Source organism: Drosophila arizonae, chromosome 3 (assembly GCF_054131065.1).
Source record: "Drosophila arizonae isolate 15081-1271.41 chromosome 3, UAZ_ARI_1.0, whole genome shotgun sequence".
In the NCBI taxonomy this organism is placed as follows: Eukaryota; Metazoa; Arthropoda; class Insecta; order Diptera; family Drosophilidae; genus Drosophila; species Drosophila arizonae.
Window position 1 is genome coordinate 29,399,881 of NC_142923.1, and position 23,260 is coordinate 29,423,140.

Genomic DNA, 23,260 nt, shown 5'->3' on the forward strand with positions numbered 1-23,260 from the left:
GTAGCAATCCACGATAAATATACTCGGACTGTTCATAATTCAGTGCTCGTAATGATATTCAAGGAAATCAATTTTAGTTCCGCAGTGAGCTAAAATTTTGCTATATATAACAAACTTTGTTTGAATAGAATATTTTAAAGTTCATCCCATATTTTACCTAGCTGAGAGCACTGACCGAAAGGAAAAGACTGATCTCTAATTCAATTTCCACAGTAAAAAGTGAGTTTGATAGCACATTGATGAAAGCAGTAATTGCTAGATGCAAATTTTTTAGCGATCGCTTGTAAGAGCCCAAAGAATATATATTATATATATAGTAAAAGACAATTTTTATATTCTTTTTGATGTTTTATCTTATTTTATCATGAGATTTTCTTTTTATTACAGTGGATACATTTTTACTCTCTCTTGCTCTCTTAAATTTAAATACTTAATCAAGTTAAACCTGTTTTTCAATCAAACAAAATGCTGCTTGGTGCTCAATACTAATCGTTCTCTCTATATACATACTATAGTCTATATAGTATATACATATATGTAAATTTGATGTATAGATAGATCTGGCGCTTATCGTTTGCTTCCAATATGGAAAATAGTTAAAATGCGTCGCGTGCAGTGAAGGCCTTCTGCTCTTCTTATCCTCTTCCTCTTTCTGGGCGACATGCAAATCAGTCTTATGTGCCTGTAGGTGGGCGTGGCTGTGGGCAAATGCGTAGCAAGTGGAGCACGCTGAAACAGGGAGCTCATTGCTCAGATTTTCAAGCAGCTGCGATGACTACTGCTGCGCGCATAGACCTCCTCGAAGGCGTGGATCAGCTCATCCATGCCGTGGAGTAGACCCTCCTCCCGGTTGCCTGGCTGCCAGGGACTGCGATGATTGACGCACAGGTGTGGTGGCAGCTGCCGGGACTTGGCAAAGTCAATGAGCCAAGCGCCCATGCGATGGTCGTCGTAGACGATGAACAAACTAGAACCAATTATTTCATGGCGGTTGAAGAATGCGGACTGTTCGATGACCAGGCGCATGTGCTTCAACCGTTTGAGCAGTTCCTTTTGCACGGATCTGCGTGCGGCAAGGAACTGCTCGATAGTCTGTGAGATTTGCTCGCTGCTGCGGCACGTCTTGAGATCCTTCAGAGGTGCGCGTCCACGCAGTCGCAGCGCCTCAATGCGGAATCCTTTGGTGTGCGACGAAGACAACGACTCGCGGAAGAGCATGTACCGCAGCTTAGTAACAGCCTGAGCTTCGTGCTCTGCAGACGTCGGTGCACTGGCGTCCACGGCGATCATTTTCTGATACAAATCCGGACGCAGCGTCTGATTGCTGACCTCCGATTCGAGAAAGGTGCGACTACCGAGCTTAATGTCCATCACACACGGATCCTTGAAGCCGGCCAGCAGATCCTGCAGCTCGATGTAGTGCTGTCCCTGCAGCTCCCGCAATCCAAAGTAGGCGGGTACAATCTGTGAGGTCTTCGGCTCCTGCGAGATCTGCTGATAGGCCAACACCTCGCTGTCCTCGATGCCAGCGATCCGCTTGCGCACAATGCCCGACGAGGTAGGCACGATGCTAAATGGGGGTGAAAGGAAGACAGAGATTTGTTAGGCTTTGCTATGAGAGCAGCATTTCAGTTGCGTTGCTTACCTCTCGGGATGACCGGAGAGCTGCATCCAGCCGTGCGGTTTGGATTGCGTCTGTTGCTGTTCCAGCAGCAAGGGTGTGGCAGGGGCGCTCAGTTCCAAAGCGTTCTAAAAAACAACAAGAGGTGGGAAACTGTATTTAGTAACAATAGGTGATGGGAAAACCCCCCTTAAATATGTCTATAACTAAGTTTAAAATAGTAGATGAGAGGGAGAGAGAGAGAGTGGAAAAGTCTGAGCGAAGGAGTAAAGGTGAATAGGTGATAGAGCGAGAAGGTGAGCGGGAACATATAGTGAATAAAGAAAGGAAAGAGAGGTATAGAAAGGGTAGAAAGGTCAATAGAACAGAAAAGTTCTGATAGAAAATGGATGGAGTAAAGGGCAATAGAGTAGAAATACAAGAATCGAGAGTGAGAAAGAGAAATATGCTCTTATTCTGTTTTTATTTGAATATTATATTATCCATGCCATTAAAATTTGGTATCTTAAGAACACAGGTGCCGAGGCGTAATAGACCAAACCTCTTGCGATAACAATCCAAAAATAAAATTGTGAAATTGCGAGAGACAGAAACAAACTCGTAGAAAATGAAGATGTAAATAATACCCAAGCTATAAAGGAACGCGGAACAGTAAATGAATGAAAATGAAAACCCAACTTATTCCCAATTGAATGCTAATATCAGAGAGCGTATTACCACTTATCTGTAAACGTAATTTGCGGATATTACATTAAGTGCGAGTCGAATGGCACAATGGAGCCATATAATTGATTGAAATCGAATTTAGCGAATTCCAAACAGAGTTTCGGAGTTCATATGCCCAATTGTGGCCCAAGGGTGCAAAAACCTTCAGATAACGCGAAAGGAAACTCATTAAATAAGATACAAAATATGAAAAGGTAAAAATTCATTTCATGCTTGTCGTGATATCTCGCCCCAGCGACAGAGCCGAAGAAATTGAAGATGATTTTTGTTTTTGATTTTGATTTTGTTTCTCGGCGAAACTGGTTTCAATCATTCATATTTCTTTTCTATATATCAAAGAAAACAAAACAAACAACATTTTATTATACTATATGGGGCGTAAATACTTTTTGTTTATATTTTCGTAACGCGAAATTAATGCAGAAAGAAGCGGGCAACAATTGCTCGCTTATTGTCTGAGGTTGCAAGCAGGAAGTGTGTTTGCTTTTATCATCGGCGATTATCATAAACGTTCATAACACCGCATATACATACGTATGTAGCCCCACCCCAGACCTCTGCCTAACGAACTGGTACTTACAATGGCCAAGAACTTGAGCAGCGACGTGTGCTGCTGTGTCGTGGGCATCGATGGCTCCACGAGTCGGGCCTGAGCGACTCCTCTTTGCAGGCTCAAATAGTCGGCCAAGCTGTCGCAGTTATCGTAGGCTATGGCTAGGCGCTGTAGAATAGAAACATATATATACATACTTGTAGCGACTATATAGATTTTGACGTCAGTGCGTCAGTCACTGCGCGAACTCGGCACGCAGGGCAAACAAACAAATGAAAGCAAAACAAAACACAAGGGCGTTTCAATGGAGTTGCCTATGCGGGCAGATACCCAGCACAGTTTTCAGAATCTGTCTCAATTTCCATTCCCACTACTAATTATCAGAATCGGGCGGAAAGCTAACGACGGCCCCTATGCAATCTAAATAAATCTAAATCAATCTAAACCAGCTTCTTGGATTTATTTGAGAACGCAGCAGTGCTCGACATGCCCTATAGTTCGAGGTACCTGCTAAGCAATTGTATTCTCTAGTAGCAATCGATGATTGTCTTGATCCTGAGATACCCCTTAATTCAGTCGATCAAACGACATTGGAATGCAAAGGCCTGTGACTCAGAGGCATTAGCATCTAAAAATGTAAAAATAATAAAAAACAAAAAGCAAACCCGATTAATTATACAATCAAAATGCAACAGCAAAGTGCAAAAAATTCTATTTTGTTTACGCTGCCTTCGCTTCGTATATGGCTTATAAAACGGCTCGTTTATTCTTTATGGATCTTTCGGCCTGAACTGGGGGCCCATTTCAATGCTCATGCCATTTGATCGATGTGTGTGGCTCCTCAACGTGCCCCCTAATGAGGTACTTAGTATGCAAAGTCGCATGTATTTATCCAACTTGTTGTTGTTCTTATTTTCGTTGTCGTTGTCGTTGTCGTTGTCGTTGCTGCTGTTTCGTATCCATAAATTGAGCTCTATGCTCCAAAGCTGTTTGGCTATAACTAATTGCGAGTCCCAACTCGAAATGTTTTAATTAATTCAACTAACTAACTGTTTATCCACAGCATCTTTATATAGCCAGCTGCCAGGCTTTGGGCGCGGGCAAATCTTATCTATTGTCAGTGCCAGCTCTTATCGCTTATCAGTTGCTGCGATAGCAATGCGTCTTTGCTGTTGTTCTCTTTAATGCATAAGTCAAGCACGCCTAGTGGCAATGACTTGACATGAGTGTGTCTTTGAATATATATGTTATATATATTTAATATTTGTATTATATAATATATGTAATATATTACTTTTCACGTAAGCTCAACAAATTTGCATTTGTGGCACATTAACTGACATCAAGATATAACTGAAAATATATATACATAAATATATATACATATGTGCCTATACATGCATGGTGGGTATTAAACGTTGCTATAAAGATAATGCTTGTGGCTGGGCTTTAGATAGCTAGGTTTCTATGTGCACAGTGGTGCAAAAATATTGATATGCGCTATTCGCAAATATGTGGCGAGCATTTAAATGGGATTTCCACTTTGAAACAATAACATGTTTATTTTTTAATTAAATTAAGTTGGTGTTCAAGTCAAATAGGTTAAATGCACGAACTCTTCAAGCCAACAAAAGTCAGGTTCGTTAAGTTGGCTGCAATCGGGTCTGCTGAGTTAGCCGTTAGTTTCGATCTATTATGTTAGCTGAAGCTGTTAAGCTGATACTTGTGAAGTTGGCTGCGATCGCATATCAAATCTTAAGACCTGTTAGTTGCTATTGAATATAACAGTATTTTTTGATCTGATATGCAAATATGGAATGTATCTTCGGGTTACAGTTATCTATCCATTAGAAACTGGACTCATTTCGGCCACATTGGCATACATAAAATACATTGAGTAGCTACTCAAACGAAGCCATGATCACCCAAGAATGAACCAATCAAAAGCTAATATTTTATTTGAATTAAATTTCAATATTGTTTTACTATAAATATCGCATGCGATTAACCAATATTCGTGGCACCTCGATCTCGAGGCGTGCGCTAACAATTGCATTTGCCGGACAGAGCTGACCTTTATGAATATTAACAGCGAGCCGCATGCAACAGAAAGAGCTGGCATGAGGTAATTAGAGAGAGTGAGAGAGAGAGAGGGATCGTAATAGTTGACAACATTTAATTATGGCAACGTATATGTGGACGGACGTCAGACAGCTGCTGTTTTGTTCTATTTTTATATTTTTATTATTATTTTAATACTTTTCATTGACAACTGGAACAAACGTAACTACATGTAGTCTAAAATGCAATTTGCTGTGATTTATTGTGTATGCCAGGAGTCTACGCTAAAGTTTTTGCATTTTTGCACGTACACACTAACGGTATTTTAGTTCCAATTTCGAATTTAGTTAAGAACAACAAATTAACGCAAGCCTTCATAGAAGAGCACTCATTAAATGTTCACCTGATTTTTAATTGATTATATATTTCTTCTATAACCGTTTTTTTTTTTTTTTTTTTGTGGTTGATGAATTGAAATTTGTTTATAATATGAATTGAGCGAGCCACCGCAACGTGAATTAGACCTGACATTCGCACACAAATGCGTAATAATGCACAATATAGTAAAAGCGAAAAGCACAATTGTAAACAAAAATTACAGCATTTTCAATTATTTTGCTCCCAAGCTGTTTTTCGTTGCGCTCGACTGCAACGCGACTCGCTCGCGACTTAAGCGCGTTTTAAAACGCGTCCGATTTTCATTTATATTTAGACGGTATTTAACTAAGCCGCTGATATACTAGTGTTTATTTATGACTACTTAAGATTATTGTTTTTTCGAACGTGTTAACTCAAAAACAGACAGAAAAAAAGGTTAAAATAAAATAAAACAAAACGTTTCGACGAGCAAATTTATGCGCGTGACGTCAAAGCCAACAAAGCTGTAAATTAAACAAATTCAAGCTGCCCGAATTTGTCAAATCGAAACTTCAAGCTTGAACTTTTAGTTATTTATATGCCCTGTACCGAATCGAAAAGGGGTTGCATATAAAGGTTAAGAGTTGCAAGCAAACCAAACCATTCAGTTCTCTGATCAATAAGCGGAGTTTGATATCTTCTCAATCGAGCTGTATTACTTGATATACATATGTATGTATGTAAATAATATTTAAAAAAAAAAAAACACACACATTCATTTCCAAATTAGAATCATTCAGCATACTGTGACATAGCTCAATACTGGGTATCTGCCAGTCGATCATTTTTCTGGCAATAAAACTTCGATTTCATTTTCGTCTTCTTTTTCATCATATAATCAGCATTGTAGACAGCGGGGAGGAGCGCTTCGCACTTGACTCTTCGGGCAAGAGGCAACAGGTTCCAATTTTCGAACTGAAAACTAGTTTTCCTTTCGATTGATCCGGCTTTGGAGGCCTTTAGGTGTAGGTGAGTCAGTTATAGCCTCCTTTTTGTGCTTATTAGTAGAACACAACCCTGACATTCAATAAACTGGGATGCCGTAGCCCTCGAAGACGGCGTGTCTGCATAGAGCGAGGGAGAGGGAAGGATAGACAAAAGCCAGGCAGAATTCACAAGTCGATTGATTTGCATTGACGTCAATGCATTGCGAGCCACGGAGGGGTCTGCGTGGAGGGACTTAGGGATAATGTATATATATTTAATATATAGTAAAAATATATATGAAACCAGTTTTGGGCTATAAAACATAACGCATTGTAGTTGCGTTATGGGAAACGAGGCCCGAGAGGAGCGCAGGGCCCGCGACTGCCTGCGACTTCAGACCAATATAATAAAGCTCTCCCAGCACATATATAAGATATCGTATATATCCGAAAGCAGCTGTTAAAATTTAACAGTTATCACGCCATAATTGCTGTGAGCTACTCAAAATGTATACAGCAACGTGTAAAAGGCATGGAAACAGCTGGAAATCAAAGATCTGCTTTGCTTAAACATGAATTTGCCAGAAATTTAATACCTAATGGGCTAATAAAAATCAACTTTAACTTTTACTCACTATGATTAATTTCTTTTCTTTTGAAGCACAAATGAATAATTTACTAATGACTCACAACGAAATTCCAAAAAATAAAACTAAGCCGAGCTGTGACTAAATAACACGTCATCAAAGAAAGGAGCAGGGTAATCCCTAAGTTACGGCATTGCGTTGACGTCTAAGACAAAATGAAATACAAAGTTTCGCCCTGAACTTTACTCTATATATTACTGTGCCCGACAGACAGACAGCCTTCGCAGAGAACAAGGCAAGCTCGAAGCTATTGAAAAGAAGACAGAAAAAACACTTATCACGAGCCTTGATCGAAGCCAAAAATGTGTATATACGAAATTTTAATAATAACATTTTTTATAAAGTATAAAGTCTGGAGCTGATAATAATTTAGCAGCTGCTGACAGCGTGGGCTGCTGCACTTGACAGTTAAATCTTCTGTTCAAATTATTCAAGTGCGCAGTGTACACTGAGCGAAATATTTGAAGCTTTCGAAAAAAAACTGCTGTATGTTGCAATGATTTGTTTGCAGTTGATTAAATAACAGCTGTCAAAATTGTAATGAAAGATGTTTGAAACACTTCACAAATTGAGTAAATATACATATATGTATATTACATATATACTATGAAAAAAGTGCGATATAGAGAAATATTGAAAGAGTTGAAAGGGACGAGAGAAACAACGTTGAATAAAAGCCTTTCAATTGTTTTCAATAAAATGAATTGATTTGTTGTCGCCAAGAGACATGTGACTATATGAGAGGAGTCCATGGTGGCATAACGAGACTACAGTCAACATTCGCTAAATACAACATAATTCAAATAAGTTGACGGAATTTCAAAAATTCCTCTTCTTTAATTGTCGAGCGTTTACTGTAGCTTAACGAAAGATCGGATCTTGGTTGTCTTAATTAGCGCTTGGCTTTATTTCGTTTAGCTTTTTTTTTCTTGGCATATGCAAATTGACGTTACGTGGGTTACTGGAATTTCAGTGCTTGTTTGCACGCCGCATAGCTGCCGGGAGCAAATCCGAACAGTTGTTTCAACAAGTGCTTAAGATAATGCCAGATATTGTACGGAATGAATGGGCTTAGTCATGTGACATGTGCGCGAGGGGTGGGCTGGGGTGGCTTGTGGGTTTTGCTGCGTCTTTGGGTCACTTTCTCTGCCTGCCTTGCTTTCTACATCCGTGTATTGCCCCTGCCCAATTGACGTCATGAGCTCTCTTAATGCTCAACTGTTATTTTTTGCTCGATTTTCGTTTTTGATTTTGTTTTGCTCCCTTGCTAGCTTTCTTTTTGCTTACTTACCTCAGTGTTGGTGTTATTGTTGCAGTTGCTGGTTGCTTTTGGCTGCTGGTGCTCCACATTGCCGGACTTTTCGGCTGGCGGCGTTGCTGTATCCAATGCAATCAGCTTCCATAGCTGCTTCAGGCCAATGTTGTCGATGCATGAGAAGCGCAATTTCTCATGCGACCAGGCCATGGTGGAGCGACTTTTTCTTGCTGTTGTTGCTGTTGCTTTTGCAGCTTGTTTTTCCACTGTCGTTGTTGCTGTTGCTGTGGGGCGCTGCAGCACTGTGGAAGTCATAGTCATTTGGTTTGAGTTCTATGTAGTTGTCCGTCGCACAAAACTTATGAACTCTGTCTCTCCCGCTTTAAGTAACTCTATTCAGCGCAATGCTCAACAGACTTGCATATTTTATTTAACCGATATTTGTTATTTTTGCATATATTTTGCTGTGTTCTCTATTACATTAGCACACTGCATTTGCGTTTATCTACTGCGCTTCTCACACTGCACTTCACTTCGCCTCCGGCTACGCTCCTGCTTCGGCTCTGTTGAATTATATTTTATTTTTTGAGTGAGTTCACTCTTGTGCCCGCTGTGCGAAGTATTTTGTAAAATAAAAAGCCGTTTGAATTTCAATTGATATTCAGCTCACACGAAACGTCGTTCAGCTGTTCACGCGTGCTACTCTGTCGGCCGACTAACTGGTTTACCCAAACGACGGCCAGTTTTGTACAAAAGCTCAGCGCTCGCTCATTGACTGCGACGTCGCGACTCGCGACTCACGACTCACGACTCTCGACGCATCGGCATCGAACGCAAATAAAGACTAGAGCGCCACGCTCAGAGCGCAGCAAGTTGAAGGGGAGCAAGCGGGCGCAGCAAAACGTCTGCTCGATCAGCGCTGAGCGCTCTCTGCCTGCGAAGAGAGAAACTAGATTGAGAGAGTGCTTTATAAGTTGGAAAAACAGAAATTTGGTGCATAGCGAGGATGATTGCTGTCATACAGCATAAGGAATCGATGTCGGGAGAGCGACAGCGCAATATTGGGTTATTATGATTTCTATAGGGAGGATTATCTGCAATCAAAACTAACGCGCGCGCCTCTGCTAACATTCTTATACTATATATGTATGGATGTGCGAAGGGTGGGGCTCGTTCAAATTGAAATAAACCAGATTACTAATCAATATTATTGATGAAATATATGTGTATGAATATATATATATATGTGTACATATATATACATGGGATTATGTGTAGAAATTCGCATTTAAAAACTACGCCTTTGACAACTTTATTGGGAAGATTACTATGAAGAGAGCAGGCTACTATAAGGAAAGTTGAATGAGAGGTAGAGATAGGGAGAGTGAAATAAAAGAGAAGGGGAGAGTAAGAGACAGAGAGAGAAAGAGCGAAAGAAGTAGTGGGGAGTGGGAGAAGGAAAAAAACGTGAAATCTGAATCTGAGAGAATTAAAGGACGGAATCATAACAAGCAAACTTATTTAAGGAAATATTTACCATCATATTTTTTTATCACCAGAAAAACAAAATTTTCATATATTGAATAATAAACAATATAAGTTGAGAAAATATGAAAAGAGAGCGAGATAGAAAGACAGCCTGAGAGATAATCAGATTTATGAAGCTGAATTGATATTATAGATTCCGGGATAATAATGCATAGCTTAAAAAGTTGTATAATGATGTTTACCTTATCCACTATCGGCGATGCGTAGTTGGCTTTACGTCGCAATTAGATAAGATATATCGAAGATATGTAGAGCCCGTAAGCCCCAAGCTCGTCCAGATGGCGCCAACTAAGGTCAGATTCAGGCATTGAACTGTCTGGAAGTTGTTTATCCAAATTGTTGAACCGATCTTTTAAAGAGGGAGTAGAGTACTTGGTACACATCTGAGGCTACGCCATCTGCATTGCTAATGGACATACGTAAACCTTCTTCCATATGGAGGCTGTATGGGAATTATGCAAATAGCGCAATCCCAAATCTGCGCCAGTTTCTTGAGGTCTTTGTTTCTTTTGTTGTTGTTTTCTTGTCTTCTTGCTGCAGGCCACTTCGGTTCATGGCCAACGCAAGGGAGAGTGCAAAATGCGCATATTTATGGAACCCGGAGTCGGACATAGAGGCGGATCCGGAGTCGAGAACTGGCGAAGGGGGCCGTAATGGACGTCAGACGCCAGACGCCAGACGTCAGATATGCTGAGTGACATACAAACCCCAAGTTGAGTTTCGACATCGTTGCATGCTCCACATGGCAGCCACATACGTCAGTCCCAGCCCCACCCGAACTCCCAGTACACGGGGGAGGCGCAGAAGGAGAAGGCCCCAATTGCTATGCGTAGCCAATAGCATATGTAAATGTCGCGTATGGGGCCCCAGACTCGAAGAACCCGCCTCGAATGCATTGAACTTTCCATATGCGCTGCAACGTGGCGTATTCCTAATGCAATCAGCACAAATTTAACAGCTACACGTGACCGAAACTAAATGCTATTATATATGGAATCGTAAAAGCTAGTCTAAATGGCTTATAATTAAAAATGGACACGCAAATAATAAGGCGGCTTGACAATTAAGAATAACAAATAATAATAAAAACAAAAAGGCAAATCATATATACTTTAGATGTGGGAAAATACTTTACTGAAACAGATATTTATGTATAAGAGTAGGTTAGTGCTTTAGTAGCTCCCATATTGTGTGCTGATTTATGGAAAACTACTCGTCGAGTGATTTGTGTCTAGATTATAATCTCTATGAAACTCTATTAAATATGAAATGAGTATACATATGTAGATGCAAGCACTCAGTCACAAAGGCCCGAAATTTCGTGAAGTCTTGCTTTAATGGGAAATGCTTACAATTTGAGTCCTATCTTCTATCAAACGATAATAAGAATAACGAATGAGTTACCGTGTAGGAGTTTTTGAGGTAAAATGTTAATATCAGCTTATATTTAATGGGTACGAAAATCGCAAATAATATTCAACAAATGATTAAATAAAAAAATAAAAAAAAACGACAACAACAACAATTTAGTTCAAACTTGCATTTTAAATTTGACCAAAAAATATGACTTAAATTAAAAATTATAGGATCATGAATTATATTTATTTCTTTCTATATTCTAAATCTCTTTCTCGTACAAATAAAAATAATAAATAAATAATAGAAATAATAATAAAAATAAATAATTATTTCAAGTCAAATACTTTAAGTTCTGGACTAAGAAATGAAATATGTAATAATTAAACTTTACAAATTTATAAATTTAAATTATACTTTCATAGTTTGAATATATGTAAAGTAAAATATTACTGTTATAGAATAATTAATCATTCTTTAAAACACCTAGGTGGGTCTGAAATAAAATGAATGAACTACAATATATACAGGAAGAAGAATAAAAGGTTTCCATAAAATATAAAGAAAAGAAGATAGTTACTTAGTCTCATCAATAACTTGTTAGTTAGTCTATATGTGTTGGCAACCTTCGCTTCACAAGCCCAGTTTCTTACTGACGTAGGTGAATGAATGTTCATGGGAACTGATGTAGGACTGTGACTAATCTGAAAAGCTGAAATCGAGAACCCACTTGTGGAACGGCCGAACCAATACAAAATTCAGAATATCAGAAATACGCTTGAGTTCGAGTGAACGATTAAGCAATTAATTGAATGAGTATTCAAAGTGCCAATTGGCTTGGAATATTTGACATGGCACAAAGCGAGGCAAATTCATTCATAACACTCATGAGTGCCCGCCTTCCGATTGTTCCGATCGCCTCCCCAGACCTGCCCGAATGCTAAATGCGATTCGAGTGCACTTTGTGGGGCTGCATTTTTATTAATTCGAGCTCTATCAAATCTCCCAGATCTTTTGCTCGAATGCCGTTCTCAAATAATCATCGAGCCGAACGAATGAGCGTTTGCTTTGTGCAAGTCCGCGAGAAATGCCCAAGCTTCAAGTTTGCTGACGTCAAACGTAATTTTTGCTTCATTTGGAGAGACTTGGGTTGGCTGGCTGGCTGGCTGGCTTGGGGAGAGCGGGGCATCGGGGGTGGCGACGATTACTGACATTTCTCTGTCATGATCATCATCAACAGCAGCGTCAGCAGCAGCATCATCAGCAACGGGATCTGCGGGAGTAACTGGAGGCTGGCCCCAGGGCAGAGCTCTGGCAGCTAAAGTGCCTCATTCTGCTCGCTTCACTGACCATCATCATCGCCAAACAAACAAAGACCCAAAGACAAAGAAGCAGAGCGCTGACGCAGTTGAAGAGAGCTCCATGCTCCACGCTCCACGCTTCAAGCGCCAAGTTCCAAGTTCCAAGCTCCAAGCTCCAGCTCCGTTTGACGTTTGTTTGCTGAACACCCTTGCTGAGGGTATTCAAATTAGTTGACAATGAATGCTAGCCATCCAAGAGCGGGAGAAATGATTAATGAGGAACTATGAAGCCGAAATATTTAAAATAGTCACATTTTTAAGGAATTTTCTAAAATTTCCACTGGTAAATCGCTTGTTTTACCAAGTAACAATCTTTTGAAAACCAATCTAAATTCGATATAAGAATTATGATTAAATATGATTTTTGGAGAATTGTGTATGTATTAATTGGATAATTTAATGTGAATTTTAATCAGAATAACTAGCTAAAACCATATTACATATAAATATGTAATAAAATATCATCACTAAGAAGTTTCATATATCAGGGGATCCAGTATAGTGGAATCCAACTAAATATGTATGAGCTGTTTAAGCGTATTCAAGCTTCGTCACGCTGACTCTAACAGTTCTTACTTGTCGTTCAACATTTTTTTTTATAATTTTTTTCTTAATTTTTATATAAATTTGCGGTTGTGATTGACGCACTTGCGTGTCACTTGACAATTTTTTTTTTTTCTTTTAATCTCGCGACTTTATCGTAGCTTACGGACCTGCAATCGTAATCGCAATCGCACTCCGGCTCTCCGATTCCAATTTTAATTCGAATTCACACTGAATTCTCGCTTAATAGTTTGCTCAGGTAGCAAGAGACGGTTCTACAACTCTTCCGCGCCGGCTCTTAAAACAATTTGAGTTGTTGTTGCTGTTGCTGTTACGCACAGCTGAACAAAATGTTTGTTATAATTTTGACATGGCGCTCGTTATTAATTTATAATTCAATGACTTTACTGACGTAATAGTATTAAGCTTTGCATAGAGCACAGCAAAAAATATAAAACGTTGCCTCATTAACATGTTTGCTTTGTTGTGCGAGCATCCAGCTGCTGGCGTAGGTGTGTGCCTGTGTGTGTGTGCATAGTTAATCGCCCCTTATAGCTGTGTAGACACTAGCTGAGAGACGTGTGTGTGTTTGTGTGTGTGCACACTCCACTGGCGCCAGAAACAATTTGGTTTTTGGGGGAGCACAAGTAAAACAAAATATGTATATTAACAAATATCCGCGAACCTTTTTGGATAAATATTGTGTGCTATAGCGGAATTTTAAGAGATAAACATACATATAATTTGATTATAGCTAAACCCATATGTTTCCCATTTTCCTGTTTAAATTGCTATCTGATAGAAATTTCAATATTGATTTCTTGAACTTTTTTCTGTTTCAGTTATTGAAAGGATTTCAGCTTCTCATAAATTTCCCGCCTCGATTTTCAAATTCAAAGTAATTATATTGCAAAAGACAAGAAGAGCATGCGTAGTTTGCGCCAAATGAAATTGTCAAATCTATGTACATATATTGGCTAGTCAATGCAGTATATATACGTATATCGTATATTATTGTAATGTAATATATGCAAGCATATGGGATCCCTATTGGCAGATTTTTCGTCTCTTGTTTGTTTCTAATAATCGTCGTGAATATACTTTATCGAGTCAACCACGCCCCATTCTCTCCTCTACAGATTGAATTTAGAGAAAAAGAATGGGAATATGATAAATCTATTTGACTTGATCATATTCTACACATTCGTTTTGTTGAAATAAAGAGCACAAACATTTTCCCCATCATTGTTTACATTTGTTTGCCACATTTGGTGTTTTAAAATTCACAAAGTCTATTTTTGATTTATTTGAGATTTCAAATTTATAAATCCATATACATATATATTTATATATATATATATATACTTATTTCATGTTTGTTTATCACTGAAATGCTAATATATTGTGAATTTTATTTCGCAGATATTTTCCATACAGTGTGAACATTTTCAATTAAATTTAAGCTTAAATTATCTTGAAATTTTTGTGCTAAAATTTCGTAAATTTAACTTTTAATTACTACTCAATTTTTGCTTTTAATAATTCTTATACAAATTTCAAGACTCAACCTAAGCAAAAATCTATTTAAGTTAAATAAATTATAGAATTTTCCCGAACTGAAGTACATAAATGCGAACTGTGATTTAAATTTCTTAAAATTTGAATTCCATTTAAATTTGTATCAAAAGAAATGGGGACAGGCTGTAATATACGTATTATGTAAATATACGTATTATGTAAATCCCAGCCAGCTTCTGAATCTTTCAAATCTCTGTTCTGCGTCATCAAACTGCGACAATCGCAAAAAGTATTACCGAAAGCTGAGTAAATTTTTGGTTTTTATGAATTCATTCATTGAAAAATTGTTGACAACTAATTTCATGGGAAATTTTATAGTTAAAATATGGGCTGATTCCTATAATTCTTATAAAGAAGTATTAGCAGAGAAATTCTCGAGTATTTCGATGAAGCTATAGCTTGAAAGAGGCGTGAGCTATTGCGTCAGTACCAAGATGGTCGTTAAATATGTAGATGGCACCTAAGATTGACAGCACAGAATAATAGAACAGAAGTATATATAATTTAATATACAATATATATACAAATTTCGGTTTATTTTTAATAAATTATGCCGACAATTTCAATTTATAAGTTCAACATTAATGTGAACCATTTGCAAATAATATCTGGTACGTCTTGCCCTGGTAACAATTAATGCTGACAAAAATGAAATTTGTTTTTCATACGCAGAGGCTATCAAGATGTTCAAAATACTCTGCAAAATAAATTTAAGGTAAGCCGTATTAATTAAGTGCGGCAAAGGAACATGAAATCAAAAAGCTTCACGCTTAAATATTACAAATTTGCTTTTTATATGAGGTCGAGATCTAGAGACTCAACGTTCCAGATGTATGCTACTTCAGAAAATATACTATTCTACTACGATAAATTTAATAAAAAAATAATTAGATTTGAATCAGATATAATTTTTGTTGCATGTCCACTTCATTATGAGAGTGCATTCTTTACAGGGCATTCGCCAGTCCATCATTCTTTTTGTTATGCCATTCGCTTAGTCAAGATGAATTATATTCACATATTTGTTGAATTTTTACCATTAAAAATAACGTAGAAACATGTGAATGGCGCGAGCCGCACTGATAAGCTCAGCAAATATGACACCCTACTCAAATACAAACGTAGACACATAGAGATATCTCTCTCTATATATATCACTCCATCTATACATTTTGACGATGTGCTAATCTAGGGTCACGCCCAAATCAAATGCTCAAATTTTTAGAGCTCAAAAGCAAAAGGAAAAAAATCACGCGAGGCAAATGTGCAAAAATACTCGTTAAATAAAACAAATAAAAAGTCCGAAAAGCAAAACAATTTTTAGAATAACAAAACAGTATTATTTATGTGCGTGTAAACATTTTGATGGATCTGAATCGAATAGGCACTAGAAAAGAAACGCCAACATTTGGTTTGCATTCGAGCACATTGTAAAGAGCTGCATATTTATACAAATCGTTTCTGTTCTGAATCATTAAAAAGAAATTAAATTAGCAATATGCTCTATAGAGTACATTAATATGGGAAAGAAAAGGAATTCTAGCCTAAATATGATTCTGCCATGAAAACTTAGCTCGCAATTTAAAAATATCGCATTGCTCAATTGTCATTACTATTTGTTAAAATTTTAATGCGAAGGCTTTATCAATATTTACGCAGATTTTAATTGTATTGTGGGTGAAACAACTTCAAAGGAAAACGTCGAGTTCAAGACTGAAGAGCTGAGGAAAAGAAACCTTGTCTGGGTTAAATTATATATTGTTTCGAGTATAACAGAAAAGAGTTTACACCAAAAGAAACAGCACATTATAAACAAATATAAATAATGAATGTACATGCAGAGAAATTTTCTCTACCACATGTTAATCTTGTATATAGAAATATTCCTAATTAGAAATATAATGCAATCAAATTAATTAATATTATTTTTTTATTTTGTTCATTTTCTTTAATATATGTTATTTAAATGATGTGTTTAGTATGATCACCTATATAGTGGGATCATAGAATAAAGTTAAATCCGAACATATAAATTTAAAAGAAGTGATTGAACCAAACAATGATTATTTTCTATATATCCATATCTAACACATTTTTCTCTGAGTGTAACATCTGCAAGATCATTTAAGATCGATGTAAATTACATAGTGCACCTAAAGCCGATTATAATCGCTAGCATGTCATCTGTATCGAATATCAGAAACAAAAAGCTTTTGACATTCAGTAAAACTATATTCATCATCATCCATTCAGAGAACTGCGCCAGAGTTAACAAAGTGATATGATATTGTTGTTTCAACCTTCAGCCGTAAAGGCAAACAATCTGTTGTTGGCATTATGTATAGCCCAATCCATATGTGAGCCGACACGTTTCACTATAGGCAGCAGTCGCCTGACCTAGGGAAACGCTGATTCAGTAGGGAGGTTCAAAAGTCGTTGTCCGCACTTCTCAAATGGCCAATAAATAAATCAGAAATAAAACAGCTTGAAAATCGACTCATATTCAATTTGCGTCAATTACAACGAAAGATTAGCCTCGCTCTAGTTTCGTATAATGAGGCGCTACGTCTATATAAATCAACGTCCAGATAATATAATGCGAAATACGTCGTCGCTGGGGGCAGCTAAAAAAAGAAAATACAACTCGGCTGAATCGGCTTACTGGGGCTCATCATTATCGTCATTAATGAAAAAAAAAAAAAAAAAAAATTTAAAAGTCAAATTAACAAAACGCACAGCCAAAATTAGCAAGCGATCGAAGACGTTAAAAATACCTGGTTTTTACCGTGCTCTATGACGTAATACATGTATATACATATGTGCCATATGGATACAGCTTACAGTTTACAGTTAAGTCTGACTTATATATTAAAAATAAACGCCATCAATTTTCATTTTAAGGCTTCAAGTTCAGTTGCACTCGCAGTTTTTTTCCACCAGCTCCAAGAGCACGCTGAGATCAGCTGTCGCACAATTCTCTTATCTCTCCCCGACATCGGCCACATTATTTTGTAATAAATATAATATATAAATATACATACAATATGTGTTGCTGTGGCACGTGGCTGCCAAATGAATGAATCGAAATGTTCATAGAATATTATAATATCATTAGGCGCCGGCTCGTGCACCTATATTTGGACAAGAAAGGAAAAAACAAAGACAACAACAACAAAAGGCAATATGTATACGACAAAAAATATTAATAATAAAATCCAATTAATTAAAGCCATGCGAACGTCGATTTGGCGAAAATTTATGGCATTCAATTTTTCATAGAAACCCCAAATATTTGCCCCGGTCGAAAGCAAACTCTTTTCTCGTAACTGAATATTGTGAACCCAAATATTTGCACGCGATTCGGTGGTAATCGGGTTTTACGTTACGCTTAAAAGTATTCAATGCTTTTTTTAATCATCAAAAATTAAGGTGTTGATTGATGAGGGCTTAAAATTACTATACACTTTCTTGACAGTGAAAAGAGTATGCTAGTTTTGTAGATGGCTTCCGGTTCGCCTCTATCTCTCTCTTTGTCTCACTGTTGATAGAGGCTAGAAACTTAAAATTTGTGCCCTCAGCTGATAAAATGTGAAGATATTTTGAACACGCGAATTAGCCGTATATAACCGTAGAACTCTATCTTCAATTCAACGACTTTAGCTTCAGAACCATTATTAGCTATTGTTATTATCATCTACATACTATCTACTAAAAATATTATATATATATATATATATATATATATATATATATATATATATATATTATATATTAATTAATATATCGGATTCCAAAAATTTAAACTTGACAGGAATGCTCAAGGTCCTCTATAGCAAATATACATAGCCTGCGTCCTGAAATATTTATTAAGCATTGAGAATCTTTGTTCTATATTAAAAATATAATGTAAGGTGATTGTACCTTAAGTACTTTCCGATCGATTGTACCAGGCTTTCAATGTTGTTTGTTGGGAGTTGCAGTTTGAAAAGAATAACGGGAGTAAATAACTTTTGTCATAAAATTGGTTTAACTATCAACTATTCTCATTTATCAATTGTAACTGTCAAAATTTTGTATACTAGTAAAAGTAATTCTCTGAAGCTAAATTTTGTATTCTAGTAAAAGTAATTCTTAGAAGTTAAATTAAATAGAAATCCCTGCTCGTATAGATATGGATTAGTGATACATGTATACAGACATACATATTACACTATGTGGATATCGCATGACCAACCGTTAATGAATCACCTTCCCATAGCCATAATAGCCATAGACCAAACCATATCCAATTCTATCGCCCAATTTGCGCGTGACTTTGATGTATCTGTATTTGGGGAGTACATATACATATACATATGCATATACCTAGCTGTATACTATATACTTGTATATATCTATCAGGGCTACAGGGCAACAGAACAGTGTGACTTGTGCTGAATATTTAATAGGATGTCAACTTATTTCTTATCAAGAGAGAAAGAGAAATAGAGAGAAAGAGTGGGTGAAAGAGAGCCATGCTTACTGTGTGGATGTCTTGTTGTGTGTGGGTGGGTGAGTGGGTAACTGGGTGGGTATGTACACTACGCAAACAGCAATCACAACAAAAGCAACAATAAACTCATTAGCTAAGCAATGCATAACAACAATAACAATAATAACAATAATAATAACAGTATCTGCTGTGTTCAACTGTTCTTTAGGAATAGGAAGCAATATTTTTCTGTAAACAATTTCCTATTATTATTTATTTATCATGCTTATCGCTTGGGTACTCTCAGTAGCTACTTCCATACATATAAACAAATGCTTAATTGTTTTTTTTTTTTTTTTTTTCTATTGTTTACAATCATTCTCACAGGTGTGAAGGTGAGAAGGTATATATTGAGGCTGATAGAGCTAATCAAGCAGCAGCAAAGCCTGATAGCGCCATGCTCAACAGCTGAAGGGCGTGTCGAGCTCGATTGACCAACGAGTGGGCGTAACGCTAATGATTTTGGGGATACACGACTTATAAAGCATATAAAGCAAATGAATTTCGGCTACTCGAGAATAGATGGTTGGTGCAAGTGAAACGAAACTCCAAAAAGGTTATATTCCAAACCAATATATAAGACATATAGAATATGTAAGATGTTAAAATAGTTAAATTATTTGTTTGAGAAAGTGAATCGAATATCTTATAAACATTATTTTGGGTAAACTTTGTTAATCACGTAAGTTCTGATCAAATAATGTTGAATATATTTATATTTGTAGAGAGCAAACAAATCTAAAGTCTGTATGTAAAACTATAATTTCCCATATTTGCAAATTATAAAGATCTTTTTAAATATATATATGTAGTCGTAATATAATAGGTTTTGTAATAAACTTAATTTTGTTTTCCACCTTTTGATATTCCTAAATTTGCAATATTGATTTTAACAATTACTACTTCAGCAATAACTCCTTCTGACTTTTTAGTGACATCGTATCATCTCCTCCACAATATATTCGATATATAGTATATACAGCATAGTATATGTTTTAAATATATCTTATAATATAATAATAATATACCTATTGATATAGGTCAAATATATTATATAATCTTTAACAGGTTCAAGTATATAATCACTTATTCAACTGGAAAAACAACACTAAACAAAATGCCAACTACCCCAGCTAAAGATGCTCCCCAGCCCATCTATCTAATCAACTTTGAGGCCTATCTGCGACCCAAGCGACCGCACAAGATAATGCCGCTTCAGTGCTTCGATAGGCCGGAAAGACCTCAAACCCGATGTGAGCAGTTCCACAAGATACTGCAGAGACTTAAGTTCCTGCGATATTGGCGCACGCAACGTGCGAGATTTTCCAAGCGTCTGGAGCAGCTGCCATTGCCCAGATTTCTAAACTTCCTGCGTGCCCGCCATGACGACGGCCTCTGCAAATCGAAGACGGGCTTCGAGATCTACTGCGAGATGTCGAGCATCCATGGATTCCATGTATTCGTCGGGGCTTGCACCTGGCAGCGTGTGCTCTGGTGGCTGCTCATCTGCACGGCCATACTTCTCTCCCTCCTCGTACTGATCATGTCCTATAGCCTCTCCGCGGAGACGCCCACCATAAGGTATATCGAGAGCATGTTGCAGCCTATTTCGGAGCAGTCGATGAGCTACCCGGCGTTGAGCATATGTAGTATGAATCGCATATCGAAAAGTCAGCTCAGGATGAAGGAGTATACTTTGCCGCCACAGTCTCTGCCCTGGTTAACTAAGCGCAATTGGAGTCGGAATGAGCATGTAGGGATATCTGGCAACATTAGCTGGTCTCAGCTGCTGGAGAACCTGGCTCCACGGACTTGTGAGTCTCAGGTCCTGGGCTGCCTGTGGCAGGGCCTAGTTCAAAGCTGCGATCGGCTGCTCACCCCCAGCTGGAGCTACTCTGAGGGTCGATGTTGCACCTTCAACGGAACACCCATCCAGACAGCTGGCAATCCGGCCAAGGGCTTAACCCTACGCCTTGCCAGCCAGCTAGAGGATTATGCCAGCTCACGACATTCCGCAGCTGGTTTCCAGTTGCTGCTGCACGAGGCCCAGTCTGGCATTCATGCAGCCACAGAACGTGCGCTCCTTCCACGAGGCACAGAGGCTCACGTCATGTTGAGGTCTTACAATACCCATGCCACGCCCTATATTGACGGCTTAAAGCCAGCCAAAAGAGGCTGCTATTTGAGCCAGGAGCGCCTGCTATTCTACTATCCAAAATACAGCCAAGCGAATTGCCTAGCAGAGTGCGAGAGCGAGCGGATCCTTAAAGTTTGCAGCTGTGTGCATCCCCACATGCCGAAGCTTCCGCAATGGCCTCTTTGTCAACTGGAACAACTGAAATGCCTGAGCGAAGTCGGTAAGTTGTTCCACTCATGGAATTAAACAGAACGGGGAAGATATGGTAAGAAAAGGGAAGAACCGAAAGGGAAGGCGGTGAGACGAAAAGTGGAGGGAGCAGAAAATAAGAAATGAAAACAATATTTAACAGAAGGCAGAAGAAGAAGAGAGTATAGAGTATAGAAGAGCAGAAAACATATAGAAAATTGAAGAACGTGTTCATTGCTAGTTCATAAGCTGTTGAACTATGTATCTGCTCATGAAATAGACTAGTCCTATTGAACTATTGATTTGTATTTGTATAAGATTCTATTTATACAATATATAATTATTACATTTCTTATAATTAAGCTGAAGGAGCTAGTGTAGGAGCTGATCTTATAGTGAACAAATTAAAAGTGAATAGACTCTTAATTCGTTAGCATACTATCGAATATATTCCCATGGACTTCTAACGACTAGACCATAGTTCCCCATTCATTGATTGATCAACTAAGATGTACACCAAGAAAATAACTTCTTAATAGTTGACAGCTTTTTGAAAATGAATAATCTTTTAATTGAATAGATTAAATTATTTCACAATTCAAAGTAGAAAATGGATATTTTTTAAATAATTGTTTTTTTTTTTAAATTGATAAATATAGAATTCGCATTTACCTGCTAAATTTTGCTTTAATTTAATTATATTTTCTCTAGCTTTCAGCTGGGATCAGCTACAACGCTTCTGTAATTGCCTGCCGTCCTGCCAATTCAAGCGCTATGAAATGCAAATCGATCTGGCAGCCCTCAATGAGAGTTACCCGATGTTTCAAGCTAATCATTATAATATTTCCTTCTAGTAAGTTTGATGTTTGTAGTGAGGAGCTAAACTGATATCTTTATTTACATCTATAATTACTTTATGGCAGCAAGAACTTTAATGGTTCGGACGAGGTCCTACTACACGTATACTTTGATTCATTTAACGAGGAGCGAGTGCGTTTGGATGTCTATGAGAATTTTCTGACTTTTATAGGTAAGTACGATTGAGCAACTATATAGAAAACTCTGATACATTAAGACCGAAACATTTATGTAGTATTTATATACAAAGTCAGATCTTAATGGCATATTAAATAAAGTAAAAAGTCGGATACAGACAAGTTGAGATCCCTTATTCATTTAACAGTTCTCTAAGCTATTATTATTTAATATTGTATACACCTATCTATAGGCATTGAATCCAAATAAAATGAGTTTATATTTAAGGAAGAGTATTGAAAACAATTTATTTCATACTCTTTTATTATGATAACTGAAGTCGACTCGTAATATACAAATCATTTTGAAGATGCCTGAAGAGAGAGGTTTCAGATATATAGATATATTTATTGAAAACTCCGAGTATCCTCTTCCCAAACTGCAGTAAGGACTTATTATAGGTAAAATAAAACATTCATATAAGAGATAATTTGGAAAAGCTTTATAAAATTCAGCTCGAAGGAAATACCCTAAAGCTTGTTCGTTGTAGCGAAGTTGTACTGTGGCTAACGACCATTAAGACCTATATTTAATAAACAACCTATCAATTGCTTTGTGACAGGTACCTTTGGCGGCATCACCGGCCTATTTATGGGCTGTAGTTTCGTATCTGTGTTCGAGCTGATATTCTTTGTGTGTGTGCGACCCACTTGTAACTGGCTAACTCGGCAGCAAATACGCTACAGGCGACGTCGTCAGCAGCGAGCTAATGGCACGAAGGCTAATTAGCACAAGCCAATTAGCCAGCCTTCAATACATAGAGTCCGTTCAGTCAG

General features: G+C 37.5%; 2 protein-coding genes across 6 annotated transcripts; one reads left to right on the forward strand and one right to left on the reverse strand.

Annotated features, from left to right (window-relative positions):
• Positions 1-327: 327 nt before the first annotated feature.
• On the reverse strand, positions 328-9,025 carry IP3K1 (inositol-trisphosphate 3-kinase-like protein). Of its 2 annotated transcripts, XM_018004386.2 has the most exons (4): positions 8,243-9,025; positions 2,928-3,068; positions 1,646-1,749; positions 328-1,570 (listed from the first exon to the last, which is right to left on the reverse strand). In XM_018004386.2, exons 1-4 carry the CDS (start codon positions 8,525-8,527, stop codon positions 751-753), a joined length of 1,350 nt encoding a protein of 449 aa, XP_017859875.1. In that variant the 5' UTR covers positions 8,528-9,025; the 3' UTR covers positions 328-750. The 2 variants fall into 2 exon arrangements, with proteins under 2 accessions (XP_017859875.1, XP_017859877.1); XM_018004388.2 differs by lacking the exon at positions 2,928-3,068.
• A 9,604-nt stretch (positions 9,026-18,629) lies between these two features.
• ppk11 (pickpocket 11) lies at positions 18,630-23,213 on the forward strand. 4 transcript variants are annotated; one of them, XM_089463787.1, is made up of 6 exons: positions 18,630-18,679; positions 19,451-19,679; positions 20,192-21,480; positions 22,161-22,302; positions 22,373-22,479; positions 23,047-23,213. In XM_089463787.1, the coding sequence occupies exons 3-6, from the start codon at positions 20,241-20,243 to the stop codon at positions 23,211-23,213; spliced, it is 1,656 nt and encodes a 551-aa protein (XP_089319913.1). In that variant the 5' UTR covers positions 18,630-18,679; positions 19,451-19,679; positions 20,192-20,240. The 4 variants fall into 4 exon arrangements, with proteins under 4 accessions (XP_089319913.1, XP_089319912.1, XP_089319911.1 ...); XM_089463786.1 differs by having other exon boundaries at positions 18,647-18,716; positions 19,451-19,805; XM_089463785.1 differs by having other exon boundaries at positions 18,647-18,716.
• Positions 23,214-23,260: the final 47 nt, after the last annotated feature.

Excerpts from the sequence above, each read along its gene's own strand:
- IP3K1 (XM_018004386.2), bottom strand. The coding sequence starts at position 8,527 with ATGACTATGACTTCCACAGTGCTGCAGCGCCCCACAGCAACAGCAACA. Across the intron at positions 3,069-8,242 it reads ACAATAACACCAACACTGAG|CGCCTAGCCATAGCCTACGA; the intron begins GTAAGTAAGCAA and ends TCTATTCTACAG. Across the intron at positions 1,571-1,645 it reads CTCTCCGGTCATCCCGAGAG|CATCGTGCCTACCTCGTCGG; the intron begins GTAAGCAACGCA and ends ACCCCCATTTAG.
- ppk11 (XM_089463787.1), top strand. The coding sequence starts at position 20,241 with ATGCCAACTACCCCAGCTAAAGATGCTCCCCAGCCCATCTATCTAATC. Across the intron at positions 22,303-22,372 it reads CATTATAATATTTCCTTCTA|CAAGAACTTTAATGGTTCGG; the intron begins GTAAGTTTGATG and ends ACTTTATGGCAG. Across the intron at positions 22,480-23,046 it reads GAATTTTCTGACTTTTATAG|GTACCTTTGGCGGCATCACC; the intron begins GTAAGTACGATT and ends GCTTTGTGACAG.